At 28.9% G+C, this 15,968-nt stretch overlaps 2 protein-coding genes and 1 long non-coding RNA gene across 8 annotated transcripts; 2 read left to right on the top strand and 1 right to left on the bottom strand.

Annotated features, from left to right (window-relative positions):
- The first annotated feature begins 303 nt into the window (after nucleotides 1-303).
- On the top strand, nucleotides 304-1,018 carry LOC117232248. The gene is made up of 2 exons (XR_004493094.1): nucleotides 304-480; nucleotides 664-1,018. It is a non-coding gene; the product is annotated as an uncharacterized LOC117232248 (long non-coding RNA).
- A 939-nt stretch (nucleotides 1,019-1,957) lies between these two features.
- On the bottom strand, nucleotides 1,958-4,276 carry LOC117233150 (dual specificity mitogen-activated protein kinase kinase 3). Of its 2 annotated transcripts, none has more exons than XM_033493171.1 (7): nucleotides 4,077-4,273; nucleotides 3,729-3,901; nucleotides 3,336-3,501; nucleotides 3,018-3,254; nucleotides 2,753-2,932; nucleotides 2,455-2,672; nucleotides 1,958-2,384 (listed from the first exon to the last, which is right to left on the bottom strand). In XM_033493171.1, the coding sequence occupies exons 2-7, from the start codon at nucleotides 3,791-3,793 to the stop codon at nucleotides 2,249-2,251; spliced, it is 1,002 nt and encodes a 333-aa protein (XP_033349062.1). In that variant the 5' UTR covers nucleotides 3,794-3,901; nucleotides 4,077-4,273; the 3' UTR covers nucleotides 1,958-2,248. The 2 variants fall into 2 exon arrangements, with proteins under 2 accessions (XP_033349062.1, XP_033349072.1); XM_033493181.1 differs by having other exon boundaries at nucleotides 2,181-2,319; nucleotides 4,077-4,276.
- A 2,657-nt stretch (nucleotides 4,277-6,933) lies between these two features.
- On the top strand, nucleotides 6,934-15,897 carry LOC117233108 (SUN domain-containing ossification factor). 5 transcript variants are annotated; one of them, XM_033493075.1, is made up of 7 exons: nucleotides 6,934-7,129; nucleotides 7,838-7,933; nucleotides 9,373-9,577; nucleotides 9,700-9,830; nucleotides 11,016-11,644; nucleotides 11,841-13,777; nucleotides 14,046-15,356. In XM_033493075.1, exons 2-7 carry the CDS (start codon nucleotides 7,875-7,877, stop codon nucleotides 15,354-15,356), a joined length of 4,272 nt encoding a protein of 1,423 aa, XP_033348966.1. In that variant the 5' UTR covers nucleotides 6,934-7,129; nucleotides 7,838-7,874. The 5 variants fall into 5 exon arrangements, with proteins under 5 accessions (XP_033348966.1, XP_033348975.1, XP_033348994.1 ...); XM_033493084.1 differs by lacking the exon at nucleotides 6,934-7,129 and adding an exon at nucleotides 7,420-7,438; XM_033493103.1 differs by lacking the exon at nucleotides 6,934-7,129 and having other exon boundaries at nucleotides 7,464-7,933; nucleotides 14,115-15,897.
- Nucleotides 15,898-15,968: the final 71 nt, after the last annotated feature.

Genomic DNA, 15,968 nt, shown 5'->3' with positions numbered 1-15,968 from the left:
TAAAAATTGTAGTGTTAAATCATTTTCATTGCATGATTTAATTCATGTATGTAAAATGCAAATTTGTTTATTAAATATTCCTTATTCCACGCCTATTTTTATAATATAAATAGAATTTCATAAAACTACGAAATTGATCTTGAAAATAAACTATAACTAATTATAATTTTATCGATTTAATTAAAAAATTACATTATTTATACAAAATTGCTCGTACAGTGTAACATAGTATTAATAGTAAACAATATCTTTGTAATACCTGATAATATATAGCATCTTCGCATATATACATTACATTAGAAATAACTTTAAGCTTGCACTTCTTCCGGTACTACATATAATTTCGTGTCAATTCAATCAGATACTTTGCCAGAAACAGAAACAATTGAATAAGTTAAGATTTATCTTTCCAAAAATAAAGATCACAATGGCATCTGTTGTAAAATACGCAAAGAATGTTTATTATGATTCTTTTAAATGGTATGTAATAATAAAGTTTCATTGTGTTGTGTATAATGTTCGAGTCAATTTTATAAATGTATAACCTTGTTTAGTGTTGCCCATTATTCATTGAAATTCACAATTACTATATATGTCTAATTAAATAAAGATTATATAAATTACAACATAATCATTTATATAGACATAATCTTTTATTCGCAGGTCTGTAATTAAGAGCATTGGCTTATTTGTATTAGGAGTAAAGATTGCTCTTGAATGTAAAGGAATGAACCTAATGCCACCAATCTCTTAAAAACTGAAATATACAAGCTGAAAATATAGAATTTACTAATATATTTAAATCTGCCATATTATACATGTGCATATGTAATATTTTGTAATTTTATCATGTAAAAAATCATGTTAAAGGATGGAGAACATTTATATATACTTGCTTTACCCGATTCCTTCATTCATTTCTATGCTTGTACGTATGTAAAGTCAAAGACACCATATATCATGTTAATATTATTTGTAATATGTAATAAAGCTTTCAACTGGTTTTATTTCTCAAGAAGCTTTGTGTAATATATATTAATAAATGTATTTGTTTTCCTTAATCGGATACAATTATGTTCGTATATTATGTACATAGACTGCTTATACATATATATAATGTACTTATATGTATATATATAACTGTACTTATATATGTACTTATATATATATATATATATATATATATATATATATATATATATAAGTACAGTTATATATATACATATAAGTACATTATAAAGGAAAAAGTATGAAAATTTTATGATTTATATGTTACTTGTATATAAATGAAAATTTCATAAACACCTTCGTTAATATAGAAAAATGTCTTCTAAATGTGATACATTTTCTTCGAATATACCTTAGTGAAATCAAAATTAATTTTTATTAACATATATTATAAGAATAATATTATACTCGTTAAAATAACTCACTGATTTCTTATCATTTTACTCTACTATTACAGTAAGTAAAAAATTATTTCATTCCTCAGTGCTTACAATAGAGCATTTGTACTGACCTACACTTTATAATATTTGTAATATTTTTCGCAATTATATTTATTATCAATTAATATCTGTTACATTATTACGGTATATATAAATGGACAAATGTAATTAGCTCTATATTTTTTCTATTTAAACTCTTCCAAAAAGGTAGATATTTTTTACATAACTTTTCCTCGTAAATAAATATTTTTTCAGTTGTTGTTCGTGTTATTTATATTAATATCACTAATTTATTATCATTAGAATCACGTTATGTAGAGCACGTGTTATATAGAAATATATATTATATTATGTGTGTGTGTGTGTGTGTGTGTGTATATATATATATATAATACTTAGTTCAATCAAGTATTTATAATTTAGATTTTATTTACTACATTGCTACAATAACAATCTATTATTATATGTGAGAAAATATTTGTATATTATTTACATGGGTTTGCTCTCTGTTTAAAGAATAGTTACTAATCCTGAAGAAATTATTAATGCAAAATTATACATTGGTTACATATTGAACAAACAAGAAAGTGAACTGTCTGAAGACATCGATTTTTAGACAAAAGTTACACATATTATGTTTTACACTATACTTTAATTTACTTGTAGCGTGCGTATGTATGAGTGAATAATATGGCTGATGAAGATATAGAGAACTGATTATATAACTTCGATACATAATACGAAGTTACATTAAAGATCATGTAATACACCATGTCAAAAATATTTATATACTATGCTGATTACTCAACTTCAGGTAGGTCTAAAATTTCTCCAACAAATTCAGCAACATTTATGTCCTTTTTGGCATGCTCTGTGATAAAATCAAGTTTCAGTAATTGATTATAATTTGGACGGGCAGTATAATCTTTCATTAAACTGAAAAAACAATTATTAATTGAACTGTATATAATGGATTTAAAATAACATTACGAACAATTGGATTTACCATTTATTGATAAATTCTTCAAAATTGGCCGAAAATTTATCAGCTGGCAGCTTTGGTGCTTCATCCTTTACAACTTGTTTTAATTGTTCAAAAGGTGTTCCCCAAGATTCATAGGGAAATTTTCCTGTCGCTAGTTCAACAAGAGATATACCTAACGACCAAACATCAGATCTGATGTCATATTGTGAAGGGTTACCCGACGGGTCTATCCTTTCTGGCTAAAAAAAAGGTTACAATGGAGAATTTATTGAATAGACAGGATTAGAGATGCTATAATCTATCTTAGAAAGTTACGTACAGCCATATATGGTTTACAACCGGCATCAATAGTCTTAGCAACAGAATCCACAAGATAACCAGATATACCAAAGTCGCAGATCTTGACCTCTCCTTTTCGATTAATTAAAATATTACTAGGTTTCACATCTCTGTGGATCACCCGTAACTGTGAATACAGATAATGTAATGCGCTTACTACCTGTAAACATTTTTAAAATTATAATTACGATTGATGTTATAATAAACAGTAAGTTTTTTGTTATAGTCATTCAGTTTCTCCTTACTGCAAAAGCAATTTTCCCTAAAATATCTTCAGGAATGGCACGACCATGCTTATACACTTTTGTATAAAATTTGTCCAAACTCATATCCATAACTTCCATACATATCCAAACATCTCCTTCCCTAAACAATGCTCCATAAAATTGTACTGTATATTGACATGCTGAACTACGCATGGAAATATCTAAGTCCATAAGTAAACGCTTTTGTTCCTGTGTATTAACTGTTGCAGTTATTCTCTATAATAATACATAAAACAATTTAATTGCAAACACATAAGAAATATAGTAATATGATTTCTTCATAAGAATACGTTATACCTTAACTGCCATAATAGTGCCACTTTGTTTGTGTCGTACTTTATCCACAATACCATATGCTCCTCGTCCAAGGATACAGATTGTTTCTAAATCATCTGCCTCTACTACAAATGTTTTATCACCTATGGTTATTGTTGTTCTTTTATCCAAATTTCTTGGCGGAGTACTATAATGTATAAAAGTTATTATCAACTTCATAATATTACTGAAAGTTGGACAATTATCAAAAAAAAAGTAATTTATTAAAATGCAGAACAGTACTGATATATTATGATATATTTTTCACTTGGATATACGTTTCTCACATTTATTCATAAGAATATATTTATATACTGTTGATAAAAATAAATTGCTATTATAATAATAGATTAACAAAATAATGATACTACGTACACAGGCACAGGTGTCTCTTCAGAGACCTGCAATTTCAAGTTTCTGTTTCCTCGACGTACAGCCATAATTCAATAGACAACTAATAAATAATATTAAGTCTGCAATCGTGGCAGTATATGCAGTTGAACATAATACATATTCAGATGAATCCTAATAAATGACAGATATGTATTCTGTAAAAAAAGTTGATATATGTTTATTTTATACACTAGGATAATATTAGTTATTAAGGATTAAAGGTTATGCAGTGAATTTACAGCAGATAAATACAAGTAAACTAGTAAATAAAATTAAATTTCTTCGGAAATATTTTTATTGTAAGATCATTAACAACAATTCACACAATACCTTATTAATAACATGATGATATTGTAAGATAATATTGACAAAATTCTAAATCTCCGTTGCCCATATATGAAGTTTTCAGTAAACTCAAATAGTCGCTTGAAATTGCTCACAAAAGCCAATTCACTTTCAACTTAATTTAAACTCTAAACTGAATTATCGTACTCTAGATATATTAGAAAATTTTAAAGAAAGAGGATTGTGATATTTTATTCCAAAATTTAATGAAATAATAATACATAGCTGATTGATAAATTGTTTAATAGTAAAATTATAATATGTCTCAAATTATTTAAGACGAAGCATTAAAGGTACGTTTACACGCTGCATTAAAAGTCATGACTTTTAATGTCGCAACAGTTGATTATCGTTGTCATGACATTGTGTGCTGTAGCATACTCCCTCTATTGAACACTGCGTGAACTAATCCGCGCCGAATTCAGATTATAAAGTGTTGTTACTGAAGCAACGAACAGACAGAATTGTAATGAAATATTGACTAAATGTCAAAATTATGTATTAACGGTAACTATAATCACTCTCTAATTTGCATATTTACATCTGTTTCAATAGAAAAGAACATTGCCAAAGCATAAATACCTCGCTCTGCTATGTGATACACTCAATACTTAACGATAGGAAACTCTTGAGCTCTGTGTCCAAAATGCAAGCATGGTAACAGTTTAAAGTTTCCTTAATTCGCGATTAATTATTAAGATACAGTTATTTGTTTCGAAGCTTATTTATTTTAGATTTAAATATGGCGTGTGACAAAGTGGCTGCAGCAAGTATTCGGATTGTCTTTGAAATAATAAATTGTGAACTTTAAATAACTAGAAGAATATGTAAAAAGAAAGTTTGAACATAAAATAGGATTGATAAAGGGAATGTGTTAGAAGCAAACAACACTCTGTTGAAAGAACTTGCTTTGGAAGACCCTCAAAGTTTCTTCAATTTTTTTATGTTTATAATATATATGTATATATATACTTACATTTATATCCAATCTTACGATTTCGTCAACATTTTTAAGCAGTCATTGAAAGCCACTGGATTACAATAATTATTTAATTTCAGTTTTTTAGACACTATCATAAATAATAGAAATTTTTTAAATTTACAAGGTAATCAGTTAAAATGAAAAGAGATTTCGAATATTTGATGTTTGTTTTTGTGTATCTGTGTGTCTTCTATGTTGTTATCTTCAAAGTGATGGAGTAATGCTACAGGCAGAGGCAGATGGACACAATGATTGTATATAATTTAAGCGCGTTCACATAATTGAAGTTTGTACATCTTGTTATAATTTAATTGCCACCTCGTTTGGCAATGTTTGCAGTTGCATTGCAATGGAATTTCCAAACGTCCCAAATTCATCAGATTCCCGATTATTGAAAATACCCTCTAATGCTTTAACATCATTGTCAATCGATGTGGCCTGTTGTTTATTAAAATTAGTTATCCTTCTCTCTTTTCTTTATTTTCGCGGGTGTTGGCCTTGCATGTGTTTCAAAAGCAGTACCATCTTTCCTTGTTGAACAATTGTCATTCATATGTACTCATGTAACAATCCTAGTTCCTGAAACAAGATATTTCATTGTTTCAGGTATACAAAAATATAAATGATTGAATTTGGACATTGCAAAAGCATTTCATGCAAGAGTAAAACTAACCAAACTGCATAGGAGCTTTAGATGGAAAACATGTTGTCATTTAGTGCCTGCCAATCGCAACTATACTAATGTAGTTCTGGGATTAGTTGATCACAATTATTGTTTCACAGTGATAGATGTTGGATGTCATGGGACTTAACCAGAAGATGCAATTTTTGATAATTCTAATTTGAAGACAGCTCTCAAAGGATATGTATTAAATGTATCATCTGAATGTGTAATCTTGTGAGATGATGCATTTCCATTATCCAAGATCATATCTTATGACAGAATGTGCCAGACATCATTATATGCTTTTCAAAGAGAAGATTTATAATTGTAGACATCGTAATTGTTGCCATATTAGACGCATATATATAGATTAATATATTTCGCGTGTTCCAAAAAGAGATAATTTTACAGAGAAGAGATAATTAGAAGTTTAAAATAAAATCACTATTATCTGAAGATGCTAAGAACGTTTGTCGCATAAAAAGTTTGTATCTTTTTATTAAATAGATTATACTTTATTTCAGTGGACATGAAATCATTTACTTTTTTCTTTTTTTTGTCATTTAATGGTTTTCGACACGTAGGATCAAAAAAATATCAGTCTTAACTTTAAGAATCCAGCGATTTAAGAGTCATGAATATGTAACACCAGAGGGGAAATTCTCTCTAGTAAAATTAAGCGTTTTAACTTATTTTACAGGATAGTATGACGTCATATTGCTTCTATTAGCTTCTATCAATCATCTGATTGGTCCGCACTCCGCTCCATGATCGTATAAACAGGTCTCGACGCCACGATCCATAATTATGTAAACGGGTCTCGACACTCGCCAAAGGAAATCGTCCGAAAATTGAGTCGTGAAAAATTAACACGGAAGACCAGAAAGTTCTCGTTCTATAAGAAGACAGATACAGATGAGTAAAGTGCCCCTGCTCTGTGAAATATTCATAGAATATTACGCATGCGCAGATTATGATTTTTCTTGTCTTTCATATTGATTTTTCACGAGTCAACCATATGTTTTTCTATGTTTACGGTGCACGAGCGCCAAGATCTCTTTACATAACCGTGCTCCGTACAGATTAGCATTGAACTAAACTTCTACTACACCTCTATAAACTTCTATAGAAGTAAAGGAACCCAATAAAAGATATCTTTAAACCAGTTCAAACCTAATCCAATACTTAGGATCCAAAATCCCGCCGTAAAATGGTAGCCACCTATGTACATTTATCATGGACATATACCTATGGCATTTATTTGCAGCCAGCAACTCCACTCATTGGACGAATTATAGATAGAAGTCAATATGGAGTCAAAGTAACGTGTTAAATACACTGAAAACGCTCAATTTTACATATGTATAACTTCTGAATTGTTAAATTCCTAAGGTTAAGACTTGAATTTTTGGATTCTATATATATATATATAGTATAGCATATATATATATATATATATATAGTATATATATAGTCAATAATTTTATGTTCGCCAAAGTAAAGTTTATCTGTTTACATTATTTATGATATCTACATGTAATAATATAGTTTTGTATAAAATTTCAGTTAAAAATATTACGACAAAATAAGTTGTTTTTCAATTTTTTATTCAAGATATTCATGAACACTATTTGCTTGAACATTATTTATTTGGACACTATTTACTCGAGATCATATTGTAGAAAGTCATTGGATAAATAGGTTAGTAGTAGTAAGATACCTACAACACATGCTTTGATTGAATCAGCTGTTTTCGTTACACGTAGAAAGATTTTTGATACGAAGTGTACTGTCGTTCTTTTAAAAATTGCATTATTTGTTACAAGAAATTTTGCACAAAATGATTGAAATTGCAGCACGACAAAATGATATGTAACGAAGTTATGGATAATTCGATTATTTTTATGTCAAAACCATCCTAATTTGACCACGTCAGATTTTTTACTGTGTAATAACTGTGGTGGTGATACTGATGGTTATAGAAGGGGTTATAAAGATGGTGGTAGTGGCGGTGATAACAGTAACGGCAGTAGTGATGATAGTATAGTAGTAAAGTCGTGATATGTTTTTACATTTATGAAAATATCTATCTATTAACAGAGGAATTTTCTGAAGAGTAATGTGAGCATTTAAGAAGATGAAGATTTGTATAACGTGCGTGTATTGGACATTACTTTTTATATCAGTTGCTTCCAGGTAAGCATTTTTTCTTCCTCTTTTATCAACAATTTACATGCACGTGTATATAAAATTACTGATAGCCTTGTTATGCACTGAATTTTTAGTAGTACTAGTGTAGCATATTGTTTAACCGGTATGTTTTATTTAAATGCACAAAAATAATGAAAAGTATAAGGTTACTATTAATCCTCCTTACAACTAGTGTTTTAACTAGTGTTACACAAGGTTACAATATATTGTTAGTAAATTTGATGTTTAGAATACCATAATATATGAATTAACAATATTTGACACATATAGAATATAGAAAGAGTTTATATCCATAATTTCAACTCGAAAAGTACAAATTTTTATTAACTTGTAAAAAGATAAATTCATTTTAATGTTCTATACATTATAACTTTGTGAAGGAAGTATATAAAATAAATACGTATATAAAAATATAATACATCAAATGAATATGTGAATATCTACTTATATTTTCAAGTAAATTTCTTATTATTTTATGAATTAATATAAATTTTGTAAAAAGTTAAGTATAAAGTATCATTACTTTAATATTTATATTTTATTATAAATTATAAATTCTCATATATATATATATAAAATGGAAAATGTTAATTTCATATTTTTTGTTAACTTATTCATTTGTTTTAACATATTTTTATTACTTATTACTACAATATTTTTATTACTTATTTATAATACGTTATTGTAATATAATTATAAGGCATTGCGAAAAATGATCATATTGAGATATATTATTTTCATCATGTATAAAACTGTTTTAAAATAAAAACGTTTGATTTATAAGAGTGTACAGCAGGGTGTTCATGATTTTTTCTTACATATTATGGAAATATAATTAATAATAAAAAAAATATTATATAAAATGTGGTTGCAAACATTTGTTTGCAATGTTATAAGTAGATTGCATATTGAGTTTAATAAAATACGACATTAACTTCTTGTTTATAGAACAGTAAATAACAATTTTTTGTTACACATATATAATTTTCACAATTTCGGGATTACTTATTAATTAAAAACAGACATACAGAGAGGTGCTGGAAAATTTAAAAACTAGTCATTTGAACTTGTATAAATCTTGTGTGATACAATGTTTAGGTAATTGGCATTTTTACTTAGGAGGAAAGAAATCATCGTACTATTTAAATTTGTAATACATCTAGAATATAACATAATAACAATAATAGTTTAGTTAATCGTGTCAGTGGACAGGAGGAAGGACTGAGTTTACAATTGTTTGCGTTTAGAATATGTGTATCTTTATATATTATGTATATGTTTATATATATATATATATGTTATATAATAACAAGAGCTTTAAGCTTCAATTTTGGATATTTCATTTTGTATAAAAGTACACTGTTTCGAAATAATATACAGTTCCTGCCTTTTACTATATGATACTTTTTTTTTTTTGTTTACAGTGCACTTCTGTTCATCATAGTTGCTTCTGAAAATGCACAAACAAATTATCACTCATCCCTTAAAATGAATGAAACTTCTGAGGCTGTCGATAATAATACATTAAATAATATGGAAATTAATGACCTAAACACATCCACTGTACCAATTACGGAATTACATGATCTACACAAATTAGAAACTGATTATAAAGATCATTATTATCATGTAAGAATTAAAAATAAGAAATACGTTATAAATTGCAACATTATTAAGAATTATTACATTATTTCTTATTCTATGAAATTTCTAGTTATTTAGAAATATCTAATTCATCTATAAAAATTTAGGAAAAATATATTGAAGAATCTGCTGGCTTCGGAACAGTTATAAATGACGAAGCAAGAAAGGAAAAGAATCCTTATAAAGATTCAGATATTGTAGCTGAAACTCTTACTCAACAACCTAATTTATCTCATGGGTAAGTTTTTATTATGTCAACATAACACAGAAAAAACCTATTACATTTGATTGCATAAGGCTGCAAAATGTAAACTTTATATACGTCACTCAACATGTATAGACTGATATTTCTAATTTTTACTTATGAATGAACTTTTCTAATTTTTACTTATGAACTTATTAACAATTAAAATACTAAATAATATTTTGAGCCCAGTCTTTAATTAAATTTTATTAAATTCAATATTTATTGCTATGATGTTATGCTGGAAATCGTAATTAACTTATATATCTATAAAGTTATACTTTCATGTATAATGTATGTAATAAAGTCTTCATTATTATGTTTAAGGTATTGAAATGATGAAAATTTAGTAACATAAAAAGTATTGTGGCACAATATATGAAATGTTTTAGTTTCTAGTAGCCTTATCAAAATTATGCTTAAAATAAAAAAAAAAAGTACGTGTAATAAGGCATAATTAATGATCTTTGCCTGACAATTAAAATAAAAGATAAGATAATAGCTGATAAGACACGCAGTGATTGCATTAAATGCGTAATTTGAAATGGGAAAGATAAGAAGTAAAATATGTAAGGATGAAAATAATAAAAAATATCAATCCGAGAAAACATATTTCATCTAATTAATAATGATAATTATTATAAATGTATTATTGTGACTGAACCGATGTACGATTATGATCATTGTACGAGTTTTATTTTCAATAAAATGTTTTACCTATAACATATAAATAGTTATATATGTATAATAAAAATATCGTTGGCAAATACAAAAGAGGAATAAGAACGTTAAAAATGCGTTCATAGTATGTTTTGGCTCAGAAGAATAAGCTTGATCCTTCACTGTATGAAGGATTCGCTATATCAGAAAGTGAAAAATTAATTTAAATATTTTTCTGTCATTACACATAAATATAAATTTGATAGATGAAATTTTTTATTCGTTTGATGAATTTTAAACCTAAGTCGTTACCAAAATAAAAATGTCGGAAATTTTTAGCTTAAATAATAAAAATAATTAATTCCTGACCTACAATCTTTTATTTAACTAACTAACTTCTTTCTTAGCACGAAGCTATAAAATCATATGCATTTTAAAATTATGTTGATCGCCTTATTTAAAGCAATTTTTCATAAATTATTACAAGTACATATATGCATTCAGTTTTCTTCTTTGCAGAATTTCTGAAAATGAGGAAGCAACAGTTTTAACTTCGGTGAATACATCTGTAGCAGAACTTCAAAGTTTAGCAGAATCAAAGCTTAATTCTGAGTTTTCAAAATCTAGATTATTCCCAAAAAAATCATCTATATTGACGAAAAATGGAAATATAAGACAAAAGATGAAAAAAGGACAGGAAGAGATGTCATCTAGCATACAAACGCCACCACCATCTATTATCAATGAAATTACTGAAACACGTAATGAAACAAATAGTCTTGAAGAAGAAGAAGAATCTTTGTTACTGACAAATTTAGTTGGGGAAGAGGAAACATCTGAGGTAGTGGTTGTAGTAAGGGCTGAACAAGCTTCTATTACCACTGATGGGCCAGAGTTGAAGCTTGAAGAGAGTGTTGTTAAAGTACTTCCCGATGAGATATCTAAAGTTGATGGAACATTTGCAACAACCTCAGAATTAAGTGATACTGATGCTAAAGCTAGATTAGTGGGAGAAAATAGAGATGATGCTGCTGCAGTTGTACTTGGCGAAGGAATCGTAACTGTGGGATCCTCAAATCCACATGAAGATATCCCATCTTTCAGTGAATGGACACAAAAAAGATTAGAGGAAGCTGAAAGGAAAAAAAGTGAGTTCTATTTATAAATTCAACAATAGTGCTGTCGTGTTGCGCAAAAATTAATCGAAAATATGTTCCATTTTTCATATAATATTTGTGAAAATAATTTCATTGTGACAAATATTATAATTGAAAAAGTAATATTTTTATTATTTTAATTATAAATTTGTTTTTAATTATAAAACAGTAATTACCTGTTTTGTAGCGCATCCAAATGCTTCTGTTCAGAATTCTGGGACACCAACACGAGGAATTGGTGGAATGAAAGTTCGTTCTAAAAACTATGCTTCTCCAGATTGTGGTGCAAAACTTGTAGCAGCAAATCCAGAAGCACGAAGTGTTGGAAGCGTTTTAGTTTCCACCCGAGATGAATATATGCTTAATACATGTACGTCACGTATATGGTTTGTGGTAGAACTTTGTGAAGCGATTCAAGCTAAGAAGATCGAATTGGCCAATTTTGAACTTTTTAGTTCGTCACCAAAAGATTTTTCAGTGTATATTAGCGATCGTTTTCCTACAAGAGATTGGAGTCCAGTTGGTCAGTTCACTGCGAAAAATGTGAAGGATATTCAAAGTTTTGCTCTAGAGCCACATCTTTTCGGGAAATTTATAAAAGTGGAACTTCAAACCTATTACGGATCTGAACATTTTTGTCCTATTTCTTTGTTTCGTGCTTATGGTACCAGTGAATTTGAGGTTCTCGAAACGGAAACAGAGAATCAAATCCCAAGAGAGTCGCATACAAATGTTGATGACGACGAAGACAGTGACGAAGAGGAGATTTTAGATGTTGAAAATGGTGAACCACCAAGAAATTTATTTGGCAGCGCTAGAGATGCTGTATTGAGCATTATGAAAAAAGCAGCTGAGGTATTAGTAAAATCAAGTGATTTGACCTATAACAATATCACGAAAATCCAGCAAAGTATAGACAGTGGCAATATCCTTGAGAACTCTTTTATTAGTTGTACTACACCAAGGTATACCATACTTTGTGATAGCTGCTCAGATCAAAAATTTGCAAAAATCTTCCAATTAATTAGTTGTAGGGAAAAACAATTAAATGAATTGCTTAAAATTGATCTGGTGAATAGAACTTTAAGACAAAGCGGACTATGTAAAATTCATGGCGTTGGAGTTGAAACTTCCGCGAGAAAGGAGACGAGAGGAAATAATGAAAATGTAAAAGATACGGAAAAACATGACCAACTGAATGAAGGATTTAGTTCAAGTAAGAATTTTCAGCTAGCATTCATAACATCTATACTTAAATCTGAATATATTGCTGCACTTTGTAATGTATTAGCCATAAAAGAACGTAAAGTGGTAATGAATACAAGCCATGAAATACCATTTAATAATTTCAAAGAGGTTATTAAAGAAGATATATCACACAAACACAAAGAGGATTATAATAGTGATACATTTCAACACACATCAGCTACACATGCTTTGACTTCAAATGTTGATCTAACTTCTCAAGAGCCTAAAAAAGGTATTCAGGAACCATCTAGTGAAGAAACTAACATATTCTCTAGTAGTACACCTGTCGAGATTTCTTCCAGTTCTAAAAGTATAGCTTCACAGATAAAGCCTGCTAAAACTTTTGGAAAAGAAGAAATTAAGAATGAAACATCAATACCAATTTTGGAAATTGAAGAAACAATTCAGGCTGAAGTACTAACAACTGTTCCTGTATCTTTAAATATTGAACAACATCCAATTTTAAAGGCCTCCGAAGAGCCATCTATAACTCCTAGTATTTCTATCGAAAATTCACCTCAAACAACTGCTTCTGTCTCAATAACTACTACTGACAGCAGTGAATTTCCAAATGATGATGTAATATCAGACATGGAACCCTTGGAATTTGCTAGTGTACCAAATAAAGTGGAGAGAGTGGGACGTCTGGATCAAGAAGGGAAACAAGAACAAACAGAGATTTTAGATCAAGAAATTAAGTTACCTCCTCAAGATTCTTTAACATTTGACAATTTATTATCTGATCTAAAGGATTTAGAAGGAGAATCAGCCCATATTCAAAACGGTCCTATTGCAAGTGCTTCAGTGACTCAGTCAACAGCAAATACCATGCCACAAAAAGAATCTGTTTTCCTAAGACTGTCTAACAGAATCAAGGTATGTATGTAGTTACTTATCAAATTAATAATTCTAATTGTTATTATCTGACAAAAAGAATAGAAATTGTGCAATATAATATTGCTAGTTTTGAAATGCAATAAACATATTGTTAGACGAAATCTCTTTGTTATATATAATAATGCTCTAATAGTGCTCTTGCTACATATTGTTATGTACATATTTATGCTAATATAATATATAAATATAGAATATATATCTATATGTATATATGTATACACACACACAGACTCTTTATTATTGTTAGGCATTAGAAAGAAATATGTCTTTGAGTGGGCAATACTTGGAAGAATTAAGTCGTCGATATAAAAAACAGGTTGAAGAAATGCAAAGATCTCTTGAACGCACGGTTTCAGCAATGAGTGAAGAAACGCGAAAAAGAGACGAACGTGAATCAAAAAGGGCAGAAGAAATTTCTATTTTAAAAGAAAAAATCGTTAATCTTTCCAACTCGATGAAAAATCTTCTACATGATCGTGACAGTTGGCACGGAAAAATCTCTATGATAGGTCAACATATGTTGTTAATATGTTCCGAAGTTTTTATGATATATTTAATTTTAATGTACTGTTGGGGAAATAACAATAAAGGAGTTGAAGTTAAGAGGAAGCAACAGTCAGACAAAGACATGATGCGGCGTAAAAGTGCAGAAAACTATAATTCACATACAAAGAAATCGAAAAAGCGAAGACCAAGCGAAATAGCTTCTCACATTACAGGTACATACCGCGAATTAATGATTATTGGTAAATCTTATGAAACAAAAAAGGAAAGGAAGAGGAAACGTAAAAAGGCAATCACCTCGATTGGTGATCAAACAAATGTAAACAACGATATAGAGATATGTCCAAATACACAGTACGGAACTTCAACAGATGTTACACACGAAATGGAAATAACACCAAAAATTGCTCCGTCTGTCGAAGTGTTGCATACAATTGATGCCCCAAAACAGGTTTGTAAAAGGCTTAAATCTGCCCCAGAAAATATGATTAATTCGCACGATGATAATGTACACAAAGCAGAGAGTAATATACAACTGATATACAACTTATCATGTGCTGATAACTCTGAGACAGATTCCGTTAAAAATTCCGAGCTAAATAATTCATGTACTGACAATTCAAATGAATTGAATTCATTATCAGCAGATATATTTCCGGAAAGAATTGCTTATAGTGAACAAACTGTCATGGAATCTGAAGATCTCTTAAATTCCAAAAACATTAGTGGCATATTAAAAGACACAAGACTAAGTGTAACATCTTCCTTTATGAAAACAGCTTTAAGTACAAGAAAGAAAAGAAAAGCTTATTCAAATGATCTGAATGGAGAATGGAGTAAGAATTCACGTGATTCTAATGATAAGACTGTACAAGTAAGTTATATTCCCTCAAAACTATCTTCAGAAAAAGTTCATACCGATGGTGATACAACTACTAACGGTCTGTTAATGGATCAAAGTGATGAATCCAGAAGTAGTAGTGTGACGTCAATATCAAAAAAAAAGGAGAAAAAGAGCACTGGTTTTAGGAAAATGGTGAGAAAATTTTTTTGATTAAAATGAACTTGCCAATGACGGCTAATTGAGGGAATAACTTGAAATTGCTAGAGCTTATAAGACTTTTTATTTAAGTATAAAATACGCTTGGTTCGAATGCTTTGCTCGTATGAAGTTACTTAAGATACTGTGCAGTTTCACAGACTTACATTATTTCTAGAGCTGTATTCCTATATAATGTTTCTGTAAATAGTTGATCAGTTGGTGAGATTTTATAATATATTATCACACAACATATTATAATATGCGGCACGTAATCCTCGTATTATATCTTCAAAAAATATATGCAAAGTGTGTGCATATACATATATTGTGCATACATATGTCACAAAATTTTACTAACTGACCATGAACTGTCTTCAGAAATTTTATATGCAAATAAGTCTGTACCTCTGTACATACATTAAATAGATCGTATAATATCTGAATATTGTGATTTGTTTGTATGAAATTTCCTATCGATAGGTGTAAATATAATTATTATTTAAAATATCTCTTACGTAGAACTGTTTCAGAAATAAAGCTTTATTATAGCGTACTAGACTGATTTATGTATCATTATTATTTTTAACATTATAACTTATATATTATTTAATATTCTTTTTTTAA

Source organism: Bombus vosnesenskii, unplaced genomic scaffold, assembly GCF_011952255.1.
Source record: "Bombus vosnesenskii isolate JDL3184/JDL3185 unplaced genomic scaffold, Bvos_JDL3184-5_v1.1 scf7180000013263, whole genome shotgun sequence".
Taxonomy (NCBI): domain Eukaryota; kingdom Metazoa; phylum Arthropoda; class Insecta; order Hymenoptera; family Apidae; genus Bombus; species Bombus vosnesenskii.
The sequence above is the reverse complement of the archived record's forward strand: the minus strand, read 5'-3'. Positions and strand labels throughout refer to the sequence as shown.